The following is a 23940-nucleotide window of genomic DNA, read 5'->3' on the forward strand; positions in this document are numbered from 1 at the left end:
GATTGGATGATGTCACCCAATGAGTACAGTGAGGTCACACAGTCCATGTGGCGGGCCAATATGTGATTGGATGATGTCACCCAATGAGTACAGTGAGGTCACACAGTCCAGGTAGCCGGCCAATATGTGATTGGATGATGTCACCCAATAAGTACAGTGAGGTCACACAGTCCAGGTAGCGGACCAATATGTGATTGGATGATGTCACCCAATGAGTACAGTGAGGTCACACAGTCCATGTAGCGGTCCAATATGTGATTGGATGATGTAGCTTGTTGAGTACAGTGAGGTCACACAGTCCATGTAGCGGGCCAATATGTGATTGGATGATGTCACTTGATGAGTACAGTGAGGTCACACAGTCCATGTAGCTGGCCAATATGTGATTGGATGATGTCACACCATGAGTACAGTGAGGTCACACAGTCCAGGTAGCGGACCAATATGTGATTAGATGATGTCACCCAATGAGTACAGTGAGGTCACACAGTCCAGGTAGCGAACCAATATGTGATTAGATGATGTCACTTGATGAGTACAGTGAGGTCACACAGTCCATGTAACGGGTCAATATGTGATTGGATGATGTAACTTGTTGAGTACAGTGAGGTCACACAGTCCAGGTAGCGGACCAATATGTGATTAGATGATGTCACTTGATGAGTGCAGTGAGGTCACAAAGTCCATGTAGCGTGCCAATAAGCGATTGGATGATGTCACCCGTAGAGTACAATGAGGTCACACAGTCCATGTGGCAGGCCAATATGTGATTGGATGATGTCACCCGATGCGTAAAGTGAGGTCACACAGTCCATGTAGCGTGCCAATATGTGATTGGATGATGTCACTTGATGAGTGCAGTGAGGTCACACAGTCCATGTAGCGGACCAATATGTGATTAGATGATGTCACTTGATGAGTGCAGTGAGGTCACACAGTCCATGTAGTGTGCCAATATGTGATTGGATGATGTCACTTGATGAGTGCAGTGAGGTCACACAGTCCATGTAGCGGGCCAATATGTGATTGGATGATGTCACTTGATGAGGACAGTGAGGTCACACAGTCCATGTAACGGACCAATATATGGTTGGATGATGTCACCCAATGAGTACAGTGAGGTTACACAGTCCATGTAGCTGGCCAATATGTGATTGGATGATGTCACTTGAGTACAGTGAGGTCACACAGTCCATGTAGCTTGTTCGTATGCCTGTAATTTCCGTTGACTTCCCACTCCATAGAAAAACATTAGGTGCCATGTTGCACTGTGTTATTGGTATTTCCATTCCTTCTGTAGGGACTGATAACTTACTGCTGTTTTGTCCCGTCCCCAGGACTGATGTGCAGTGTAATGTATGCTGCTTTATCGATTGTCTGCAGTGAGCGCAGGGTGATGGCCATGGCTTCTCTGTCCTGACCTGACTCTTTACATTGGGTTATTTCTCATTTTCTTTCCCCATGAATCGTCCTCCTCTGACCTCCTCTGGTTCCCAGACGCTCCACCCTTCCTCCTTGGTACCATTCACCTCCACCCATTTCCTGGGGAAATATTGATGACCTTACATGTCCAGGTCTCCTGTGCACTGTCTCTCCAGCTGTCCTCAGTCATCCCTGATGTATCTGATCATAGGAAACATTGTAAAAACGTATTACCTAAGTGGCTGGGTCAGAGTGGTGAAATGTGACGGGACCCCCCATAGCCGATGTATTGCGCTCCTATAACTATTACCATCATTGGAGACGGCTCTTTTGTGTACTTTGTAGTCTTGGAGATGATGAGGTTCTTGGTCCGCACGCTGCTTGTTTGTACTAACACTGGAAGAAGTCCAAGATCTCCTCCTGCGATAGATGAGCAAGTCTCAGCCTGCGCTGTCAGATTCCTGCCGCTCACCTCTCCATGTCTGGAATGCACTGAACATATTGCACAGGCTCGGCAGGGAGCAGGAGGAGAAGATGGCTCCTACATTGGGCAGGCCCTGGGGTATCACATACTTGGGTAGTCTTTCCTTAGTAATATATCCCAACTTTCCCAGAACCCTAAATGGCAGCACATTCTGTTTTGGTCCAGTAATGGCAGCCGTACTGGTCTTCACCCAACTTTCCCATGGTCGCATATTGCAAAAATATGGTTTAAGCCTGTCATTAAAAGAGTAAGGCCGCGTCCTGCAAGCCTTCCTTTTAGGTCAGTTGATTGACGGATGGATGGCAGTCGATGTATACAGTGCCCTTCTCCCTCCGCCCTCGTAGCGGCACAGGCAGAGACTTCCCTGGTTACCATCTTATCAGCAGCTGACCACAAGTATTTGTTTTTTCCGGACCAGTCTTGATCTGTCAGGATGGGATGTCACTGCTCGGGTGTCTCGTGCTATTGATGGGTTCTGTACCGTACATGTAAATGGAGGAAGCAGCCTGACAGGACGGGTTCTGCCTTCTGGAAAAAAAAAGTTTTCAACATTTATGGTCGCTGTCAATGAATGGGAACAATATTGCCTAAACTCAAGTACTTAAAGTCCATCTTGTTGTAGTCTTGCTTTCGCAGCACTGCAGCATGTATGACACAGGCTTGTGGGCCATGACATGAGGTGTACACACATGGCGCTGCAGTGGTGGATGTCAACTATAGCGGCCGGGATCAGCGCGATCTCCAATCCTGGCAGTTTTACTATTTTATCTAACCCAACGGACAGGGAAGTGCTCCCCCTGTCACTGCAGTCGGTGGTCCTGTGATTGACATCATTCTTACCCACTCTTGGAAAACCCTCACACTAGACCAAAGGTCCCTGACTCCCACCTATCGTGAGAAGTCCTGCTTGTAATACCCTGGACTGTGTACAGATCCCGCAGACACTGGCCAAGTGTGCTGATCATAGACACCCCATTAACATGCTTCGCTCTCCTAAATGCCAGCGTTTTCCGTGGATGTAGTGGGCAGATGCCGGACACCTGGCTCCGCTTATCTCGCTGTGTTTGGGGGAATAACTTAGTAGCTGTAGTTTCCCACAGCAGTAGACGTGTAGCGGATAGTAGATTATTGGGGGATTCTTATCGGAAAACATCAGGATCCGTCACCAGACCTCCAGCTGCCATTGACTGTGAATGCAAATGGTTTATGTTCTCGGTGATTTACTGTAGATTCCCACACAGTTGGCATTAATGTGGCCTCATATACGGCGTGATGGCCTCGACTTTGTCCTGGGAACATGTCTGGTGCCAGGTAGCCACAGTGGCCGCTTACTTTGTGATAAATGTGAAGCCGCACTTCGCTCAATTCACACGGATTTTAAAAATGCAACTCCTTTCATTTTTGTTTGCTGTAAGTGCAAGACATTTCTAAAACATTTTGTCCACTTTCATGAATACGGTAATTGCTGTTTGGCATAAAAAGCAATCCGAGCTACACTCACCCTTCCCAGGTCCATCGGTGAGTCTCCGCCGCTGCTCTTCGTGTCTGTCATTGGTTGCTTGCTGACTTCATGGCAGTAGCCTGTCCGTGAGCCCAGCGGCTCTGAGCTGGACCTTTCCTGTACGTTGGCCGAGCTCACTGATTGGCTGACACCGTGAGCAGCGGCATAAACTCGCCGGTGGACTCTGAGTTGGCGACTGTAGCACAGTTTTATTCATACCAACCTGCACCCAGGACCAATATTTCCTGATAATCTCAGGCTTTTTGCTGATGCTGTAAAATACAGCAAATTTTCAGCACTCGACTAACCACCGGCAAATTTGCTGTATTTTTGCACCACCGTGGGAACATTTCCTTAAACTTGCCCCCATCCAGAACATTGCAGCCCACGCTATTGGTGCAGGCGGCACCATTTTGCCCTGCCGTTTATGGCGCCGCTCACAGTTATTGACATCTTTTTGCAGTGTTTTTCGTCTTGTGGAAAGTTCTGCAGCCGTATTAGCTGCACAGCCCAGGTGCCGGTTCACGCCTCTGAAGACGCATGCTGTCATGGGACTGGTCTTAATAGATGATAATCTTATTGACCGATCTACTTTCCAGGAATAGAAATGTGATCATCTTTATGTTCTACTTAGAAGTCGACTTATTGTGGTTTTACAGCAAGTTCCAGTAACTTCGCTGCTCGAAAGTCTTAAAGGGAAACCGACCTCTATTCTCAAGATTCTTCTGCTTTAGTTTTATTTTCATTTTTTTTTTTAAAGGGCCAGTAACCCTCACAGTCCATCTAATTGCACCCCTTCCTATACGTCTGGCTGCTAAGTTGTGGTTCTGATAAATTCCCCTATATTATGGCGTCTGCCAGACGTTCCCATTATAATTCAGGGTGGAGCATTATCTTATTGCTCAGTGTCGCCCCCTGTAATAGTCTTGTATGTACTACAAATGAGCGCAGGAAGGGAGGTGACACTACCCAGACCTCAATTATTCCCCATTAAAGTGACCAGTGAAATATTCTGTCTTTATTAGATTTCTCGACTGATTTTTCATCTGTCAGAAAATATGTGAACTGAATTTCTGCAGAATTTTTGTAAGCACAGCCTCCCTAATTCCCCCCTTGTGATTGAGGAATTGGTTTATGATGGGGTTGGTGGCGGGGAATAGGATAATATCTACGTTATAATGATGTCATTCTGACTCTAATGAGCAATGGCGCCTGTAATACTGAATAGAGTATGATTATTCACACAGTGCACTAACTTATGCAACCCCTGCTGATCCCTCCTCACTGCCTGTTAGCTGTGCTTTTTTTTTTCTTCACATTCTGTTTCCTCTCTAACTTCAGTGGAAAAAGAAAAAAAAATGCTCAAGGTGTACATGCAAGCTCAGACGTTTCTAAATTCCTGCTTTACAAAGACGTAATGGGATCTTGTAAGTCATCTACAGCATGTAATATATCCTAGAACTGCACTCACTATTCTGCTGGTGGAGTCACTGTGTACATACACTACTTATCCTGTATTATACTCCAGAGCTGCACTCACAATTCTGCTGGTGCAGTCACTGTGTACATACATTACATTACTTATCCTGTACTGATCCTGATTTACATCCTGTATTATACTCCAGAGCTGCACTCACTATTCTGCTGGTGCAGTCACTGTGTACATACATTACATTACTTATCCTGTACTGATCCTGAGTTACATCCTGTATTATACTCCAGATCTGCACTCACTATTCTGCTGGTGCAGTTACTGTGTACATACATTACATTACTTATCCTGTACTGATCCTGAGTTACATCCTGTATTATACTACAGAGCTGCACTCACTATTCTGCTGGTGCAGTCACTGTGTACATAAATTACATTACTGATCCTGTGCTGATCCTGAGTTACAGCCTGTATTATACTCCGGAGCTGCACTCACTATTCTGCTGGAGGAGTCACTGTCTACATACATTACATTACTTATGCTGTACTGATCCTGAGTAACATCCTGTATTATACTCCAGAGCTGCACTCACTATTCTGCTGGTGCAGTCACTGTGTACATACATTACATTACTTATCCTATACTGATCCTGAGTTACATCCTGTTTTATACCCCAGAGCTGCACTCACTATTCTGCTGGTGGAGTCACTGTGTACATACATTACTAATCCTATATCCAAGAGGTATCATTTCTCCTTGCGGAGAATTACATGCTAAGCATGTCGAGGTGAGGAGACTTAAAGCCGCAATGCTCCTCTGGGAAATATGCTAATTATGCAAATCGTCTCTTCAGAGAGGAAGAGGACTAGAACTCTAGTGCCTCCTATTGGAGGTAGCAATCCTAAAAGTCAATGTTGACCCTTTAACGAGCCTAGTTAATAGGTGGCACTAGAGTTCTATTCCTCTTCCTCTCTGAAGAGACAATTTGCATAATTATTACTAATCCTGTACTGATCCTGAGTTACATCCTGTGTTATACTCCAGAGCTGCACTCACTATTCTGCTGGTGGAGTCACTGTGTACATACATTACATTACTGATCCTGTACTGATCCTGAGTTACATCCTGTATTATACTCCAGAGCTGCACTCACTATTCTTCTGGTGCAGTCACTGTGTACATACATTACTTATCCTGTACTGATCCTGAGTTACATCCTGTATTATACTCCAGAGCTGCAGTCACTATTCTGCTGGTGCAGTCACTGTGTACATACATTACATTACTTATCCTGAGTTACACCCTGTATTATACTCCAGAGCTGCACTCACTATTCTGCTGGTGCAGTCACTGTGTACATACATTACATTACTTATCCTGCACTGATCCTGAGTTACATCCTGTATTATACTCCAGAGCTGCACTCACTATTCTGCAACTTCAGAGGTGGAGTCTCCCAGCTTTTCAGTGTCTTTGCTGAGCTTTCAGTGTGCCCTATATAGCAGCCCGTGCAGCCTTCTGGGGTAGAGACAGCCAGCCTTCCCTTGCAGTGGAGCTCAGCTTAGCTGGGCCGTTAGATTATATGGACTGTGGGCGTTGTCGGTGTGACTGATGTCAGCGCTGTCAGAAATGACCTTCTTCATTATGCAGCAGAGCTCTATGGATTGGACGTTTTCTTTCTGATTTGTTGCACGAAGACTTGCTGCTCTTTGTGGAATATGCCGGTTTGCTCAAGCCTCCTGCTCTTCGTTCGTCTACTTCTGTTATGTTTCCCATACATGTTGTCATTTGCATGAGTGACGCATTTAGTGCCCCAGAGGAGGAATATAGCTGCACTCACTGAGCACTTCCTCTATAAATCATCCAGACTTGCTCTTGTGGCAGCCTGGGCACACGTTGCAGCATCCTCTAGGGCATCGGGCAGCGTTGTCTCCGTCCGCACTGTTTTTCGTCACCCATTTCTTGCATGTGGAGACACTTGAATTAGAAGTGTGACCGAAAATTCACCTGCACAGTGCTGGATTATTTCTATTGTTATCCCCTATAATGCTGCACAGGTGCTGTGTTCCCAAAACGGGAAAAGGCTTTTATGCCAAACAAACAGTGCAAGAAACTGGGAACCTGCAGCGGTGTGAACAGGACGAGCTCTAAACTCACCGGTCTGGCACGCCAGGGCAGTTGTCTCCTACTGGTGACTCTCCAGCTATGGACACGCTACAGCTCGGAGTCTGATGGGAGTTGTAGTTTAGTACCAGCTGGAGAGCCACAATTTGGAGCCCATCAGGAGAACATATGAGCTCTTGCCGTGGAGCAGACCCTTGCCCTATTACTGTACTTTCTAGGTCATTGATCTGTGGAGGACAGTACTTACAAGGTGGGATTATTTTGGACCCTGCGCAGTACATGATGAGTTACCAAAAGAAGGATTGTTGACGCCGTCCACCTAAACGTTTTCTCTTCTCTCTTGCAGGAAATCCGCAATGAAGCCAGCGACTTTCCCTGTAAAGTGGCCCGACTGCCCGATAACAAGACCCGCAACCGCTACCGAGACGTCAGCCCGTGTAAGTGCCCACGCCACCCCGCATGTCTCTTCTGAGAGCATCAGTCCCTGTGGATATCTGTCAGAGCCCCAGGCCAATATCTATGTAAAGAATCTGGAAGCTTCAGATGTTTGCTGGTCCCCAGGGGTGTTAGCGCCCCGGCTGTGCGCACGTAGACATTTTGTATCATCACCTCCTCATCCGCAGATCGCCAGATAAATGATACAAAGCAGAGCGCCCCGTTGCCTTCACCATTCCACAATCACTGGCTGCAACCTTGGAATAGTTGAGTCTGTGTTTGCCATCCCTGACCATCGGTAGCAAACGTAAGCCTTCGTTGTATGCATCCAGTGAGGGTTTGCTACAGTTGTAGCCGGCTTAGACCAGTAATCTGTGGCTCTGCGATTGTTGTAAAACTATAACTCCCATCATTCCCTGACCGCTCTCATCACAATGTGTACAATGCTTTGTGATGTGTACACACCGGACCTACCTCTGAAGCTGCGCTCACACGGCAAGGCGTCATCTGATGGAAAAGATCCTTGTAGAACGGAAGAAAAACAGACATCCTTTAAGAACTGCTCCTTTTTCTTCATTTTAATATCCATTTTAAAGTGTACAATTGTGGTGATTTTTTTTCTTTTCTCTTGATAATATGAAGAGCCAAAAGGCACACCAACCCTATCAATGCACACACTCTGTATATAAACACACTCACACATATGTATACACTGTGGCAGGGCTAAGGGTCGTGTAATCGATGGGAGATATGTGTCTCATAAATGGCTTGTCTCTATAATGTAAGGCAGAAGTAAAGCATAACAGATATTGTTATTGTTTTTGTTTGAAGGACCTGTGGTGAGGTCACAGTCAGGTGACCAGTCAGCTGCTGGGAACGTGGGTGTGGCTACAGCCTTATAATGTGGCCTGCTCCTGAACCAAGGAGTTGTGTGTGGGGAGGACTAAACCTCCCATGTGTGCTGAGACTCCTCCTCTGAGTCTACAACTACGGACATTGTGTTATTTTGCCTGAGCTAAAAGGCTATTTGTTTGCTGTTACGTTGCCTTGTGCGTTTATGCCGTGAATAAACTGCAAGCACTGTGGAAGAACCTGTCTCACATTTGTCTCCCGCTGCACCTAAGCGAGCCACATCCCCACAATTGGTGGTACACGTGTGGGCAGCGGTCCCAGCAGAGACTTGAGACAGTTGCTGCATGTCCTGGGTGAAGTTTGCAGCGGGGCAACAAGCATTGCCTGGAATCATGGAGGACCTCATGAAACACCTGGTCCAGTCCCAGGCACTGCAGCAGGAAACCAACAAGCTGTTGTTACAGCAGATCCAGCAAAGCCAGCAGGAGCAGCGGCAGCAGTTCCAGCAAAGCCAGCAGGAACAACGGCAGCAGATGCAGCTTCTGGCAACCGCCATCCAGGAGGGCAGGACGAGCGCCCCAACACCAGGTCGGGCTGATGCCACCGACGTCGAGAAGGCGGTAAGACGCGCATTACAAAAAATGACCCCTGAGGATGATGTGGAGGCCTTCCTGACGGTGTTTGAGAGGGTGGCTGAGAGGGAAAAACTTCAGCCAGAGCGGTGGGCGGAGGTACTGGCCCCTTACCTAACGGGGGAGCCCCAGAAGGCGTACTTTGACCTGACGGTACAAGATGCCAGAGAGTATCCCAAATTAAAAGCGGAAATTCTCGCCCGCTTGGGGGTAACAATGACTACCAGGGCACAGAGAGTGCATCGTTGGGCCTATCACCGGGACAAACCCCCGCGCTCCCAAATGTTTGACCTGTTGCACCTGGTCCAGAAATGGCTGCAGCCAGAGTCGGCTTCCCCTGCACAGATGGTAGAGCGAGTTGTGATGGATCGGTTTGTGCATTCTCTGCCGAGACCTCTACAGACTTGGGTTGCCCAGGGTGATCCCCAAAATGCTGATGAACTGGTTGGGCTGGTCGAGAGATACCAGGGGATGGAAGGTTCCTTGGGGAAGCAGCCCATTCCATATTGGGGGTCCCAGCAGGGGGCGGAGTCACAAAAAGGGGTGCTGCATCCAAGGTCAAAAGGGGCGGGGGAGGCGGTGCCCAAGGTCCCCTCGGGTGTTATTTGCTGGAAGTGTCATGGGCCAGGACATATAGCGGCCCGTTGTCCCCAGACCACCGAGCAGATGGACTGCAGCATGGGACGCCGTAGTTCATACTACGCATATCCAGCTTGCAGTGTGAACTCGCTACCTAACAAGGGGCCACAAGCGTGTCCCGTGAAGGTGAACGGTCGAACAGTAATGGCGCTTCTGGACTCCGGGAGCTTGGTGACACTTGTGAGGGCCAGTTTTCCTCTAAACATACTCCCGGGTAAAAAGATTGGTGTTCGGTGCATACATGGCGATGCAAAGGACTACCCTATGGCTAGGGTGAAGATTGAAACGGCGCATGGCACCGAGTCGCATGAAGTTGGCGTTGTTCGAGACTTGTTGCATCCCATAATTATTGGCCGGGATTTCTGTCTGTTTTGGGATCTGTGGGGGATGGGTTCTGAGTGTGCTAGCAAGAGCAGGGAACCAATCCACCCCACTGAGGTATCGCCACCACCAGAGGCAGACGAGTTCCCTTTATGTGTCCTTGTTGGGGATGAAGAGGAAGGGTCCCCTGTACCTGACATCCCGGAGTTAGGGGTGGCCGGGGAGAATTTTGGGACTGCCCAACATAGGGACCCCACACTAAGGGAAGCCTTTAACAATGTCACCGTCATTAATGGGGTTGCACAAGAGCCGGGAGCAGACACAAGGTTTCCCCATTTTATGTTGAGTGGGGAATTGTTGTACCGGGTCACGAAAATAAGGGAGGAGGTGGCAGAGCAGTTAATAGTACCAGGCCCCTATAGACGAAAAGTGTTGGACATGGCCCATTCACATATCTTGGGGGGACACCTGGGGGAGGAAAAAACCCAGGAACGGATTGTACAGAGGTTCTATTGGCCTGGGTGTCACCGGGAAATAGTAAACTATTGCAGGTCCTGCCCGACATGTCAGTTAACTGCCCCCACATCTCATTTTCGGAACCCTCTTGTGCCACTGCCCATTATTGAGGTGCCATTTGAGAGAATTGCCATGGACTTGGTCGGTCCCTTAGTTAAATCAGCTCGGGGCCATCAGTATATATTAGTCATCCTGGACTATGCCACACGCTATCCTGAGGCCATTCCCCTGAGAAACTCCTCTGCGAAGAGTATAGCCCGTGAGCTGGTCCATGTGTTTTCCCGGACGGGTTTGCCGAAGGAGATCCTGACCGACCAGGGGACACCTTTTATGAGCAAGGTGATGAGAGAATTGTGCAGAGTCTTGCAAATTTCCCAGCTGAGGACTTCAGTGTACCATCCACAGTCAGATGGCCTTGTTGAGAGGTTTAACAAGACCCTGAAGAGCATGCTGAGAAAAGTCATAGAGGAAGATGGTAGAGACTGGGATTGTCTCTTACCGTATTTACTGTTTTCTATCCGTGAAGTTCCCCAGGCCTCCACGGGGTTCTCCCCCTTCGAGCTTCTGTACGGCCGGCATCCGCGAGGTCTCCTAGATATAGCCAAGGAAACCTGGGAAGCCGAAGTCACGCCCCACAGAAGCGTCATTGAGCATGTGGCACTGATGCAGCAGAGGGTTGCAAAGGTGATGCCCATTGTTAAAGAACATCTCCGCCAGGCACAAGAGGCTCAGGCCAGGGTCTACAACCGGTCAGCCAGAGTGAGGCAGTTCAATCCGGGAGACCGAGTTCTCGTGCTAATCCCGACGGTGGAAAGTAAGTTCTTGGCCAAGTGGCAAGGGCCATATGAGGTGGTGGAGAAACTGGGAGACGTAAACTACAAGATCCACCAACCCGGAAGACGGAAGCCATACCAGGTTTACCATGTTAACCTTATCAAGCCGTGGCAAGATAGAGAGCCAGTGGTAACTCCGTGCTTGCTGGGCAACCTAGAAGGGGAGGTTGGAGCCGTTACCATAGCGGAGACTCTATCGAAGGCCCAGAAGCAGCAGTGCCGGGAGTTACTCCAGAAAAACCGGGACCTGTTCTCAGAGTTGCCGGGGTGCACGAAGGTGGTGGAGCACGAAATTCTGACCGAGCCACATGTGCGGGTGAACGTGAAACCATATCGTATTCCTGAGGCCCGGCGAGAGGTAATCTCCAAGGAGGTGCAGCGTATGTTGAAGCTCGGGGTCATTGAGGAATCCAAGAGCGGCTGGTCGAGCCCGATTGTCCTGGTCCCAAAACCTGATGGTGAATGGAGGTTCTGCAACGATTACCGGAAGCTGAATGAGGTCTCCAAGTTCGACGCTTATCCCATGCCACGCGTTGATGAGCTCATCGAGAGACTTGGACCTGCCAGGTACATAACCACTTTGGATCTGACCAAGGGATATTGGCAGATCCCCATGGCACAGGAAGCCAAGGAGAAGACGGCATTCTCCACACCAGACGGGTGCTTCCAGTATGTCCGGATGCCGTTTGGCCTACAGGGAGCTCCAGCAACCTTCCAGAGGGCGATGGATAGAATCCTTGCACCTCATAAGCTATACGCTGCTGCATACCTGGATGATATCGTCATCTTTACCCCGGACTGGGAGACTCACCTGGAAAAGGTCCAAGCAGTGTTTGACGCTCTAAGAGAGGCAGGGTTTACAATAAACCCGAAGAAGTGTGCCTTGGGGAGAGAAGAAGCCAAGTACCTCGGATATGTAGTGGGGCGTGGCGAGATCAAACCCCAAATCAATAAAGTGGAGGCAATTCAAACATGGCCGAGACCTCTGTCAAAGAAGCAAGTTAAAGCCTTCCTGGGGATTGTGGGATATTACAGGAGGTTTATCCCAAACTTCGCCACAATGGCTGCACCTCTAACTGATCTGCTTAAAGGGACAAAGTCAGTGATGGTCTGCTGGTCCGAAGAAGCAGAGTCAGCCTTCCAAGAAATGAAGGGAGCGCTTTGTAAGCAACCCGTTTTGGTGGCCCCAGACTTTAAACGTGAATTTGTCCTCCAGACAGATGCCTCAGATGTCGGGGTAGGAGCTGTCCTTTCCCAAGAGATACGTGGGGAGGAGCATCCTGTTCTCTACTTGAGTAGGAAGTTGACTTCTTGTGAGAGAAATTACTCAGTTGTAGAGAAGGAGTGTTTGGCCATAAAATGGGCAGTGGACACATTACGGTACTACCTGGTGGGACGGAAGTTTAGGTTAATATCCGACCATGCCCCACTCAGGTGGATGAGGGAAACCAAGGGCAAGAATGCTAGGGTCACCCGCTGGTTCTTAGCCCTACAAGACTTCAGCTTCCATGTAGAGCATAGGGCCGGGAAGCTACATGGGAATGCCGATGCCCTCTCCAGAATCCCTTGCCTGGTAGGTGAAAGTGCCAAGCCCCACGGCTTTAGGCAGAGGGGGGAGGTATGTGGCAGGGCTAAGGGTCGTGTAATCGATGGGAGATATGTGTCTCATAAATGGCTTGTCTCTATAATGTAAGGCAGAAGTAAAGCATAACAGATATTGTTATTGTTTTTGTTTGAAGGACCTGTGGTGAGGTCACAGTCAGGTGACCAGTCAGCTGCTGGGAACGTGGGTGTGGCTACAGCCTTATAATGTGGCCTGCTCCTGAACCAAGGAGTTGTGTGTGGGGAGGACTAAACCTCCCATGTGTGCTGAGACTCCTGCTCTGAGTCTACAACTACGGACATTGTGTTATTTTGCCTGAGCTAAAAGGCTATTTGTTTGCTGTTATGTTGCCTTGTGCGTTTATGCCGTGAATAAACTGCAAGCACTGTGGAAGAACCTGTCTCACATTTGTCTCCCGCTGCACCTAAGCGAGCCACATCCCCACAATACAATCTGTATGTATGTAGGTGTGTGTATGTGTAGATTGATAGATAACATAAATACATATTATTTTTTTTCTGTACACTAAAAGCACACCAACCTTTTCATGAATGCACTCACACTTCTCTCTCTCTCTGTATATATATATATATGTGTGTGTGTGTGTATATATATATATATATATATATATATATATATATATATATAATACTCTATATGTACACACACTGTACACACACATTTTATAAAGAAAAAGCAAATCACACACTCTACACACACTATATACACTCACTGGCCACTTTATTAGGTACACCTGTCCAACTGTGTGTTAAGACTTAATTTCTAATCAGCCAATCACATGGCGGCAACTCAGTGCATTTAGGCATGTAGACATGGTCAAGACAATCTCCTGCAGTTCAAACCGAGCATCAGTATGGGGAAGAAAGGTGATTTGAGTGCCTTTGAACGTGGCATGATTGTTGGTGCCAGAAGGGCTGGTCTGAGAATTTCAGAAACTGCTGATCTACTGGGATTTTCACGCACAACCATCTCTAGGGTTTACAGAGAATGGTCCGAAAAAGAAAAAAAATCCAGTGAGCGGCAGTTCTGTGGCCGGAAATGCCTTGTTGATGCCAGAGGTCAGAGGAGAATGGGCATACTGGTTCGAGCTGATAGAAAGGCAACAGTGACTCAAATTGCCACCCGTTACAACCAAGGTAGGCAGAAGAGCATCTCTGAACGCACAGTGCGTCGAACTTTGAGGCAGATGGGCTACAGCAGCAGAAGACCACACTGGGTACCACTCCTCTCAGCTAAGAACAGGCATCTGATGGCTACTTTCAGCAGGATAATGCGCCATGTCATAAAGCTCGAATCATCTCAGATTGGTTTCTTGAACATGACAATGAGTTCACTGTACTCAAATGGCCTCCTCAGTCACCAGATCTCAATCCAATAGAGCATCTTTGGGATGTGGTGGAACGGGAGATTCGCATCAGGGATGTGCAGCCGACAAATCTGCGCCAACTGTGTGATGCCATCATGTCAATATGGTCCAAAATCTCTGAGGAATGCTTCCAGCACCTTGTTGAATCTCTGCCACGAAGAATTGAGGCAGTTCTGAAGGCAAAAGGGGGTCCAACCCGTTACTAGCATGGTGTACCTAATAAAGTGGCCAGTGAGTGTACACACACATTATACAGTGCCTACAAGTAGTATTCAACCCCCTGCAGATTTAGCAGGTTTACACATTCGGAATTAACTTGGCATTGTGACATTTGGACTGTAGATCAGCCTGGAAGTGTGAAATGCACTGCAGCAAAAAAGAATGTTATTTCTTTGTTTAATTTTTTTTTAAATTGTGAAAAGTTTATTCAGAAGGTCATTTATTATTCAACCCCTCAAACCACCAGAATTCTGTTTGGTTCCCTAAAGTATTAAGAAGTATTTCAGGCACAAAGAACAATGAGCATCACATGTTTGGATTAATTATCTCTTTTTCCAGCCTTTTCTGACTATTTAAGACCCTCCCCAAACTTGTGAACAGCACTCATACATGGTCAACATGGGAAAGACAAAGGAGCATTCCAAGGCCATCAGAGACAAGATCGTGGAGGGTCACAAAGCTGGCAAGGGGTACAAAACCCTTTCCAAGGAGTTGGGCCTACCTGTCTCCACTGTTGGGAGCATCATCCGGAAGTGGAAGGCTTATGGAACTACTGTTAGCCTTCCACGGCCTGGACAGCCTTTGAAAGTTTCCTCCCATGCCGAGGCCAGGCTTGTCCGAAGAGTCAAGGCTAACCCAAGGACAACAAGGAAGGAGCTCCGGGAAGATCTCATGGCAGTGGGGACATTGGTTTCAGTCAATACCATAAGTAACGTACTCCACCGCAATGGTCTCCGTTCCAGACGAGCCCGTAAGGTACCTTTACTTTCAAAGCGTCATGTCAAGGCTCGTCTACAGTTTGCTCATGATCACTTGGAGGACTCTGAAACAGACTGGTTCAAGGTTCTCTGGTCTGATGAGACCAAGATCGAGATCCTTGGTGCCAACCACACACGTGACGTTTGGAGACTGGATGGCACTGCATATGACCCCAAGAATACCATCCCTACAGTCAAGCATGGTGGTGGCAGCATCATGCTGTGGGGCTGTTTCTCAGCCAAGGGGCCTTGCCATCTGGTCCGCATCCATGGGAAGATGGATAGCACGGCCTACCTGGAGATTTTGGCCAAGAACGTCCGCTCCTCCATCAAGGATCTTAAGATGGGTCATCATTTCATCTTCCAACAAGACAACGACCCAAAGCACACAGCCAAGAAAACCAAGGCCTGGTTCAAGAGGCAAAAAATCAAGGTGTTGGAGTGGCCTAGTCAGTCTCCTGACCTTAACCCAATTGAAAACTTGTGGAAGGAGCTCAAGATTAAAGTCCACATGAGACACCCAAAGAACCTAGATAACTTGGAGAAGATCTGCATGGAGGAGTGGGCCAAGATAACTCCAGAGACCTGTGCCGGCCTGATCAGGTCTTATAAAAGACGATTATTAGCTGTAATTGCAAACAAGGGTTATTCCACAAAATATTAAACCTAGGGGTTGAATAATAATTGACCCACACTTTTATGTTTAAAATTTATTAAAATTTAACTGAGCAATATAACTTTTTGGTTTGTAAGATTTATGCATCTGTTAATAAATCCTGCTCTTGTGTGAAGTTTGAAGACTCTACCTTATTTGCATCTTATCAAACCTGCTAAATCTGCAGGGGGTTGAATACTACTTGTAGGCACTGTACATACATTCTTCATACAAACACACATACACACCGACTCTACACACAAACATATTCTACACACCCATTCATACACAAACTCTCGATATACACACACACTGTCTCTATATACATGCACATACACACACTTTATACACCAGCGCACGCACGCACGCTATATACACACCCGCTCTGTGTACGCGCGTGCCCCCTCTGAACACACATGCTCGCGCGTGCCCTCTGTGTGCGTACATACATATGTACGCGCCCTCTGTGTACACACACGCGCGCTCTCTATACCCACACCTGCGCGCTCTATATACGCATGCGCACTCTATATACGCACACACACGCTCTCTATATATGCACGCACACATACGCCCCCTCTCTATATAAACACACACTCGCTCTCTATATGCGCAGGCATACATGCTCTCTATATACGCACACACGCTCTCTATATACGTGCACACACACGCTCTCTATATACGCGCGCACACACACGCTCCATCTGCTCACTCTTTCTATCCTTTTTCTCCTAGTCGCAGGATACATTGCTCCCAACCCTGGTCCCCCATGTTATAGAAAGTCAAACCCCAAAACTGCTACACTCAGAAACTCCTGTAATCTTATTAATATTCCCTGCATGCCATCTGTCTCTCTTAATTGTGCACTTTGGAATTTTCGCTCAGTGTGTAACAAACTCTCCTTCATTCATGACTTCTTCCTTTCTAATTCTGTTAACCTTCTGGCTCTTACTGAAACCTGGATCCATCAGTCAGACACTACCGCTGCTGCTGCTCTTTCATATGGTGGACTACACTTCTCTCATACCCCAAGATCAGACAACAGAGCAGGTGGAGGCGTTGGTCTGCTCCTATCACCAAAATGTACCCTTCTTTTGAGGTCCATGCCATCAGACTCTACACCCCCTTCTCCATGCGAGTGGTGGTGGTGTATCGTCCTCCCGGCCCCTCCCATCAGTTCCTGGATCATTTTGCCACTTGGCTTCCACATTTTCTCTCCTGTGACATCCCTACCCTCATCATGGGCGATTTCAATATCCGCATTGCTCTTCCCCTCTCCCCATCTGCTACTCACCTTTTTATCTCTAACCTCGTTTGGCCTTTCGCAGCTTACTAATTCTCTAACGCATGAAGACGGAAACTCCCTCGACTTGGTCTTCTCTCGGCTTTGTGCAGTGGATGATTTTGCGAACTCCCCTCCCGCTCTCTGACTACAACCTTCTTTCATTCTCTATCAAGAACTGCCAGGCTGCTCAGGTCACCCCCACTGTCCATATTTATAGAAACATACAGGCCATTAACACCCAGAAACTTATGAAGAACTTGCAGTCTTCATTGGCCCCTATCTCCTCCCTCTCATGTCCTGATTCTGCATTGAAGCATTACAATGAAACACTTCAAAGTGCCCTGGATGAATTTGCTCCTCTAATACATAGAACACCACAACACAGACGGCGACAACCCTGGCACACCCTGCAAACACGTTTCCTGCAGCGGTGCTCCAGGTGCGCCGAACGTCTGTGGAGAAAATCCAATCTACACGAAGATTTCATCCATTATAAGCTTATGCTTAGAACATACAACACTGCCCTTCACCTCTCCAAACAAACCTATTTCAACACCCTCATCATCACCTCACTGTCCAATAACCCGAAACGTCTCTTTGACACTTTTCATTCTCTACTCAACCCAAGAGTACAGGCCCCAACCACGGAGCTTCGAGCTGATGATCTGGTGAATTACTTCAAAGAAAAAATTGACCAGATCCGACAGGAAATTATCTCCCAATCACCTCATACCATGCACCGTCCTCCCTCCCCCACTGCATCTAGCTCACTCTCTGATTTTGAACCCGTCACAGAAGAAGTAAGCAGGCTCCTTGCATCTTCTCGCCCAACCACTTGCACCAGTGAACCATTTCCGTCAGATCTACTCCAGTCCCTTTCCCCTGCTGTCACCCCTCACCTAACTAAAATATTTAACCTCTCTCTCTTCTGGTATCTTTCCCTCCTCATTTAAGCATGCCATCATACATCCACTACTTAAAAAAAACCATCCCTCGACCAAAACTGTGCCGCTAACTATAGACCTGTCTCTAATCTTCCCTTCATCTCTAAATTCCTGGAACGCCTGGTCCACTCCCGTCTTATCCGCTATCTCTTTGATAACTCTCTTCTCGACCCTCTCCAATCTGGTTTCCGCTCTTTACACCCTACTGAAACTGCCCTCACTAAAGTCTCTAATGATCTACTAACAGATAAATCAAATGGTCATTACTCCATGATAGTTCTCTTGGATCTCTCTGCAGCATTCGACACTATGGATCACCAGCTCCTCCTCACTATGCGCCGCTCCATTGGCATCAAGGACACCGTTCTCTCCTGGTTTTCCTCCTATGTCTCTGACCGCTCCTTTACTGTATCTTTTGCTGGCTCCTCCTCCTCTCATTTTCCCCTTACTGTTGGGGTTCCTCAAGGATCAGTCCTAGGCCCCCTCCTCTTGTCTTTGTACACTGCCCCTATTGGTCACATGTTGTCTTCTTCAAGGGCATGATTCCATAAGTAATAACACTTCATGTTTCTACACTGTGTTCCAAATTATTATGCAAAAAATATTTCCTCATATTTTCTCTAAATTACCTATATGAATTGCAGTCATTGTTATTTTCCAGTCATCTAATATTCTAGTAGAATTGCAATGTTTTTGAACAAACTGCCTATGAAAACAGTATATTTTTAAAAATAAGAAACACTCAAAATGCATGTTCCAAATTATTATGCACAACAGAGTTTTCAACCTTTTTTATTTTTATTTTGAAGAAAAAAATGGTCAATTGTTAAATTATAAGCATTATCAGCTTATTACAAAATGAAACCAAACAGTTTTTAAGTCAAAACTTTATTCTAGGTGATGTTACATTTGCACATAGGACCCCTTGTTCGAAAGAAGCTTCTGAACTATCTCGTCCATTGAATTTGTCAGTTTTTGGATGGTTTGCGCTTCAATTGTTTTGCATGTGGACAGAATACCCTCCCAGAGCTGTTGCTTAGATGTGAACTGCCTCCCGCCATCATAGACACTCCTTTTGATGATGCTCCAGAGGTTCTCAATGGGGGTGAGGTCAGGGGAAGATGGGGGCCACACCATAAGTTTGTCCTCTTTTATGCCCATAGCAGCCAGAGATGCAGATGTGTTATTTGCAGCATGAGACGGTGCATTATCATGCATGAAAATGATCTTGCTGCGGAAAGCACGGTTCTTCCTCTTGAACCATTCCATGAAGTGCTGTTTTAGAAACTCCACATAGATTATGGAGTTCATCTTTACCCCTTCAGGGATCCTAAAGGGGCCGACAATCTCTCTCCCCATGATTCCAGCCCAAAACATTACTCCACCTCCTCCTTGTTGGCGCCTTAGCCATGTTTTCATGGGGTGTCCATCAACCAGCCATCCTCCACTCCATCCATCTGGACCATCGAGCGTTGCACGGCACTCATCGGTGAACAAAACAGTTTGGAAGTCAGTCTTCATGTATCGTTTGGCCCACTGGAGCCGTTTCTGCTTGTGTGCAGTGGATAGAGGTGGTCGACAGGATGGCTTACGCCCAGCTGCAAACCTCTGAAGGACCCTGCATCTTGTTGTTCGGGGGACGTTGGAGGCACCAGCAGCTTCAAAAACTTGTCTGCAGCTTTGACAAGGCATTTTTGCAGCTGCTCTTTTAACCTGACGCAATTGCCTGTTGGAAAGAGTCCTCAATTTTTCCTTATCAGCACGCACACGTGTGTGCTGGGAATCGGCTACATACTTCTTGATTGTGCGATAATCACGATGAAGTGTCTTGGCAATGTTGATTGTAGTCATGCCTTGACCTAAATACTCCACAATTTGTTGCTTCTCAGCAGCCGACACATCCTTCTTCTTTCCCATTTTGGCAAAAAAATGTAGGCTGCGTAATAATGTGGAACAGCCTTCTTAAGTAGTCTTGCCTTTATTTGGACGCTCCTGCCAAACTAATTTGCACAGGTATCTGCAATTGCTTTCAGTGATATAAAGAGCCCTGACACACATCACCATCAATGAGTTTAAATGTCAAACCAAAAAATTCTAACCTTATCACTCCTAAACTTTTTGCATAATTGGAACACAGTTTATATATACACTCTCTCTCTCTCTCTCTCTCTCTCTCTCTCTCTCTCTCTCTATATATATATATATATATATATATATATATATATATATATATATATATATATATATATATATATATATTTATATATATTATAAAACTTCCTTCTTACCCCCCAATGGAGGTGGGCTTTGTTGTTCTTTCTCATTCTCGGGTCCTCTACCAGAGGCCTGGGAGTTTGAGGGTTCTGCGCGGGATCTTAGTTGCTCCCAAAGTTGCGCTTTTCTGGACAGAGCTATGTTGCTCCTGGGAACTGTTGTAGCCATTCTTCCAACTTAGGGGTCACTGCTCCATGTGCTTCTATCACCACTGGAATCACTGTTGCCTTCACCTTCCACATCTTCTCCAGGTCTCCTTTGAGGCCCTGGTATTTCTCCAGCTTCTCATAGTCCTTCCTTCTGATGTTGCTGTCACTTGGCACTGCCACATCTATTATCATAGCTGTCTTCTGATCCTTGTCTACTATGACAATGTCTGGTTGATTAGCCAACACCTGCTTATCTGTCTGGATCTTAAAGTCCCACAAGATTTTAGCCCTTTCATTCACCAACACTGGGGTCTCCCACCTGGACTTAGGGGGACTTAGCCCATATGCTGCATAGGTATTGCTGTATACAATTCCCGCTACTTGTTTGTGGCGTTCGATATACGCTGTTCCTGCTTGCATTTTCCATCCTGCCACTATGTGTTGGACTGTTTCTTTGCATAGTCTGCACCTTGGGTCTTGTCTTGTGTGGTAGATTCCTGCTTCTATGGATCTTGTACTTAGTGCTTGCTCTTGTGCCGCTGTGATTAGTGCCTCTGTGCTGTCTCGGAGTTCAGCTTTCTCCAGCCATTGGTAGGATTTATCCATGTCAGCCACCTCCATTATCTGTTGATGGTACATCCCATGCAGCAGCATGTCTTGCCATGGCGCTTCATGTTCCTGTACTTCCTTCCAGATCTGTTGTGCTGCCTTATGCTTTCTCTCAGCATCTAATCTTTTGGTGCCATTCTTCTGATGTATTCCTGGATACTCCTTGCTTCATCTATGATGGTGGCTTGGATGCTTTATCAAGCCTCGACCACCCTCCTTTCTATTGGTATACAATCTTTGGGTGTTTGACTGATTGTGGAGACCTCCATGTATTGTGAGGAGCTTTCGTGTCCTCACATCTGCAGCATCCATCTCTTCTTTTGGCCAGCACACTATGCCAGCAGGGTATCTGAAAACTGGCAGGGCATATGTATTGATGGCACGGATTTTATTATTCCCATTGAGCTGGCTCTTCAGAACTTGTTTACCCTTTGATGGTATTTGGATGTTGCTGCTTTCCTTGCCTCTTCATCATGGTTACTATATCCCTGTGGGATGCTGAGATACTTGTAGCACGTCTGTACTTCTGCTACGTGCCCTGCTGGTAATTTCACTCCATCGATCTTGACTACCTTGCCTCTCTTTATTACCAACCGGCCACACTTCTCTAGTCTGAAGGACATCCCTGTGTCTTCACTTTAGATCCTTGTCAGGTGGATCAGTGAATCGATGTCTCGTTCGTTTTTCGCATACAGCTTGATGTCCGCCATGTAGAGGAGATGGCTGATGGTGCTTCCACTCTTAAACTTGTATCCATAGCCAGACTCTCTAATTATCTGACTGAGGAGGTTCAAGTCTATGCAGAACATCAATGGGGACAGTGCATCACCTTGGTATACGCTGCATTTGATGATCACTTGTGTGTCTTGAGTTGACTTCCAATGTTGTTCTCCATTGACATTGTAGAGAGAGCCAAGCATTCACAGAGCCATGTGTGTGGCTTTGAGTCATAGGTTTTCCTGTAGTCAATACAGGCTGTGCTGAGATTGGTCTGTCTGGATCTTGAGTTTTGAGCAACTCCTCTATACTAGGAGCTGGTGCTTAGAGCCTCTGGTATCGGTCACAATGCCTTTCTGAGCTGGATTCATGTACTAGTTCATAAGGTTCTGTAGTTATGATGCCTGACAGGAGTTTCCAGGTTATTGGGCGGTAGTTGGATGGAACTGTTCAGATCAGCACTGTTCTACCTTGTGTTAGCCAAGCTGGAATGGTGACCTTCTTCTAGAAGTTGGTTCTTCTGCTTTGCCATGCGTTCATGTACCGCTGTTAATTTCTTTAGCCAGTAGGTGTGGATCATGTCTGGACCACTTGCTGTCCAGCTCTTCATGTACCTGACCCGCTGTTGGATGTCTGCTTCTGTAATTGTGACTGGTTCTTGCTCTAGCTGGTTGCTGTGTTTCATTGCAGCCACATTCACTGGTGTTGTGTGTTTTTTTTCCTTCTCCCATGTTTCTCCAGTATTGTTCAGTCTTTGCTATGGGTGGAGTTGCTGCCTCTGTGCTGTTCTGTAGTTAGGAGTAAACTTTGGATGGTTCTTTGCAGAACAGGGCATTTATCTTCTTGGCCTCAGCTTCTCTAGTGTCTCTCCCTAGTCTCAAGCCTTTGCTTAGCAGTCTCTAGGGCTTCAGCTGGGGTCAGGTCTTTGTACTTGTCCAGCTTGGTGTTATTCTTTATCTTTACACCTTTCTACATTTCTGTTAGTTGGCAGACTTCCCTTTGTGTCACCTTGATTTTTGTCTCCAGCCTTCTTTTCCAAGGGGGGGCACATACTTCTGTTGTTCTTGCGGGTTGTATAGCCAAGCATTTCCAGGATTGCGGAGGCAGTAGCATAGATCAGTTTATTAGTTTGAGTTATGGTGGTGGAAGGTATTGATGCAAGTGTTCTATTGGCATCTTCTAGCCTACTGTCTGGTGATGTTTCTTTGCTGGGCCTTGGCAGTTGATCTCTGGTATTGATGGTACTTAGTTTATCTAAGATCTTCTATTTCAGATCAGCTGCAGTGCTCTCTAGTTGGGTCAGGATCTTCAGGGGGTTGCACATGTTCTTCCAGGTCTTAAGCAGTGCAATTGATTCATCTCAAGTTGTGATAGTAGCTTTCTCTTTATGGTATTGAAAGGCTGGGTGACTAGTTGTTTCTCAGTCAGTGGACATGCAGGTCTTGTATCCATCCAGAGTTTCCTCGTACGCTTCATATATTCTCTCTCATTTGGTCTGCTGTTATAGTAGAATTTCATCAGATCCAGGTTCTCTTGCCTTGTCTATGTATGTGTGTGTGTGTATATGTGTATATACTTTATGTATGTGTATATACAGTACAGACCAAAAGTTTGGACACACCTTCTCATTCAAAGTGTTTTCTTTATTTTCATGACTATGAAAATTGTAGATTTACTCGGAAGGCATCAAAACTATGAATTAGCACATTTGGAGTTATATGATTAACAAAAAAAAGTGAAACAACTGAAAATATGTCTTATATTCTAGGTTCTTCAAAGTAGCCACCTTTTGCTTTGATTATTGCTTTGCACACTCTTGGCATTCTCTTGATGAGCTTCAAGAGGTAGTCACCGGAAATGGTTTTCACTTCACAGGTGTGCCCTGTCAGGTTTAGTAAGTGGGATTTCTTGCCTTATAAATGGGGTTGGGACCATCAGTTGTGTTGTGCAGAAGTCTGGTGTATACACAGCTGATAGTCCTACTGAATAGACTGATAGAATTTGTATTATGGCAAGAAAAAAGCAGCTAAGTAAAGAAAAACGAGTGGCCATCATTACTTTAAGAAATGAACGTCAGTCAGTCCGAAAAATTGGGAAAACTTTGAAAGTGTCTCCAAGTGCAGTGGCAAAAACCATCAAACGCTACAA

General features: G+C 46.6%; 1 protein-coding gene across 2 annotated transcripts in view; it reads left to right on the forward strand.

Annotated features, from left to right (window-relative positions):
- The window catches only part of PTPN1 (protein tyrosine phosphatase non-receptor type 1), a 79354-nt gene that overhangs the window by 33272 nt on the left and 22142 nt on the right, over nt 1-23940 (forward strand). The window contains exon 2 of one of the 2 annotated variants that reach the window (XM_073580598.1): nt 7311-7401. The exons of the other annotated variant lie outside the window; for it this stretch is intronic. Coding sequence (XP_073436699.1) covers nt 7311-7401 — 91 coding nt within the window. The remainder of the gene's footprint in view (nt 1-7310; nt 7402-23940) is intronic. 2 annotated transcript variants of the gene reach the window in all.

This window comes from Dendrobates tinctorius, unplaced genomic scaffold, assembly GCF_039654945.1.
Source record: "Dendrobates tinctorius isolate UK_male_01 unplaced genomic scaffold, ASM3965494v1 ptg000065l, whole genome shotgun sequence".
Taxonomy (NCBI): domain Eukaryota; kingdom Metazoa; phylum Chordata; class Amphibia; order Anura; family Dendrobatidae; genus Dendrobates; species Dendrobates tinctorius.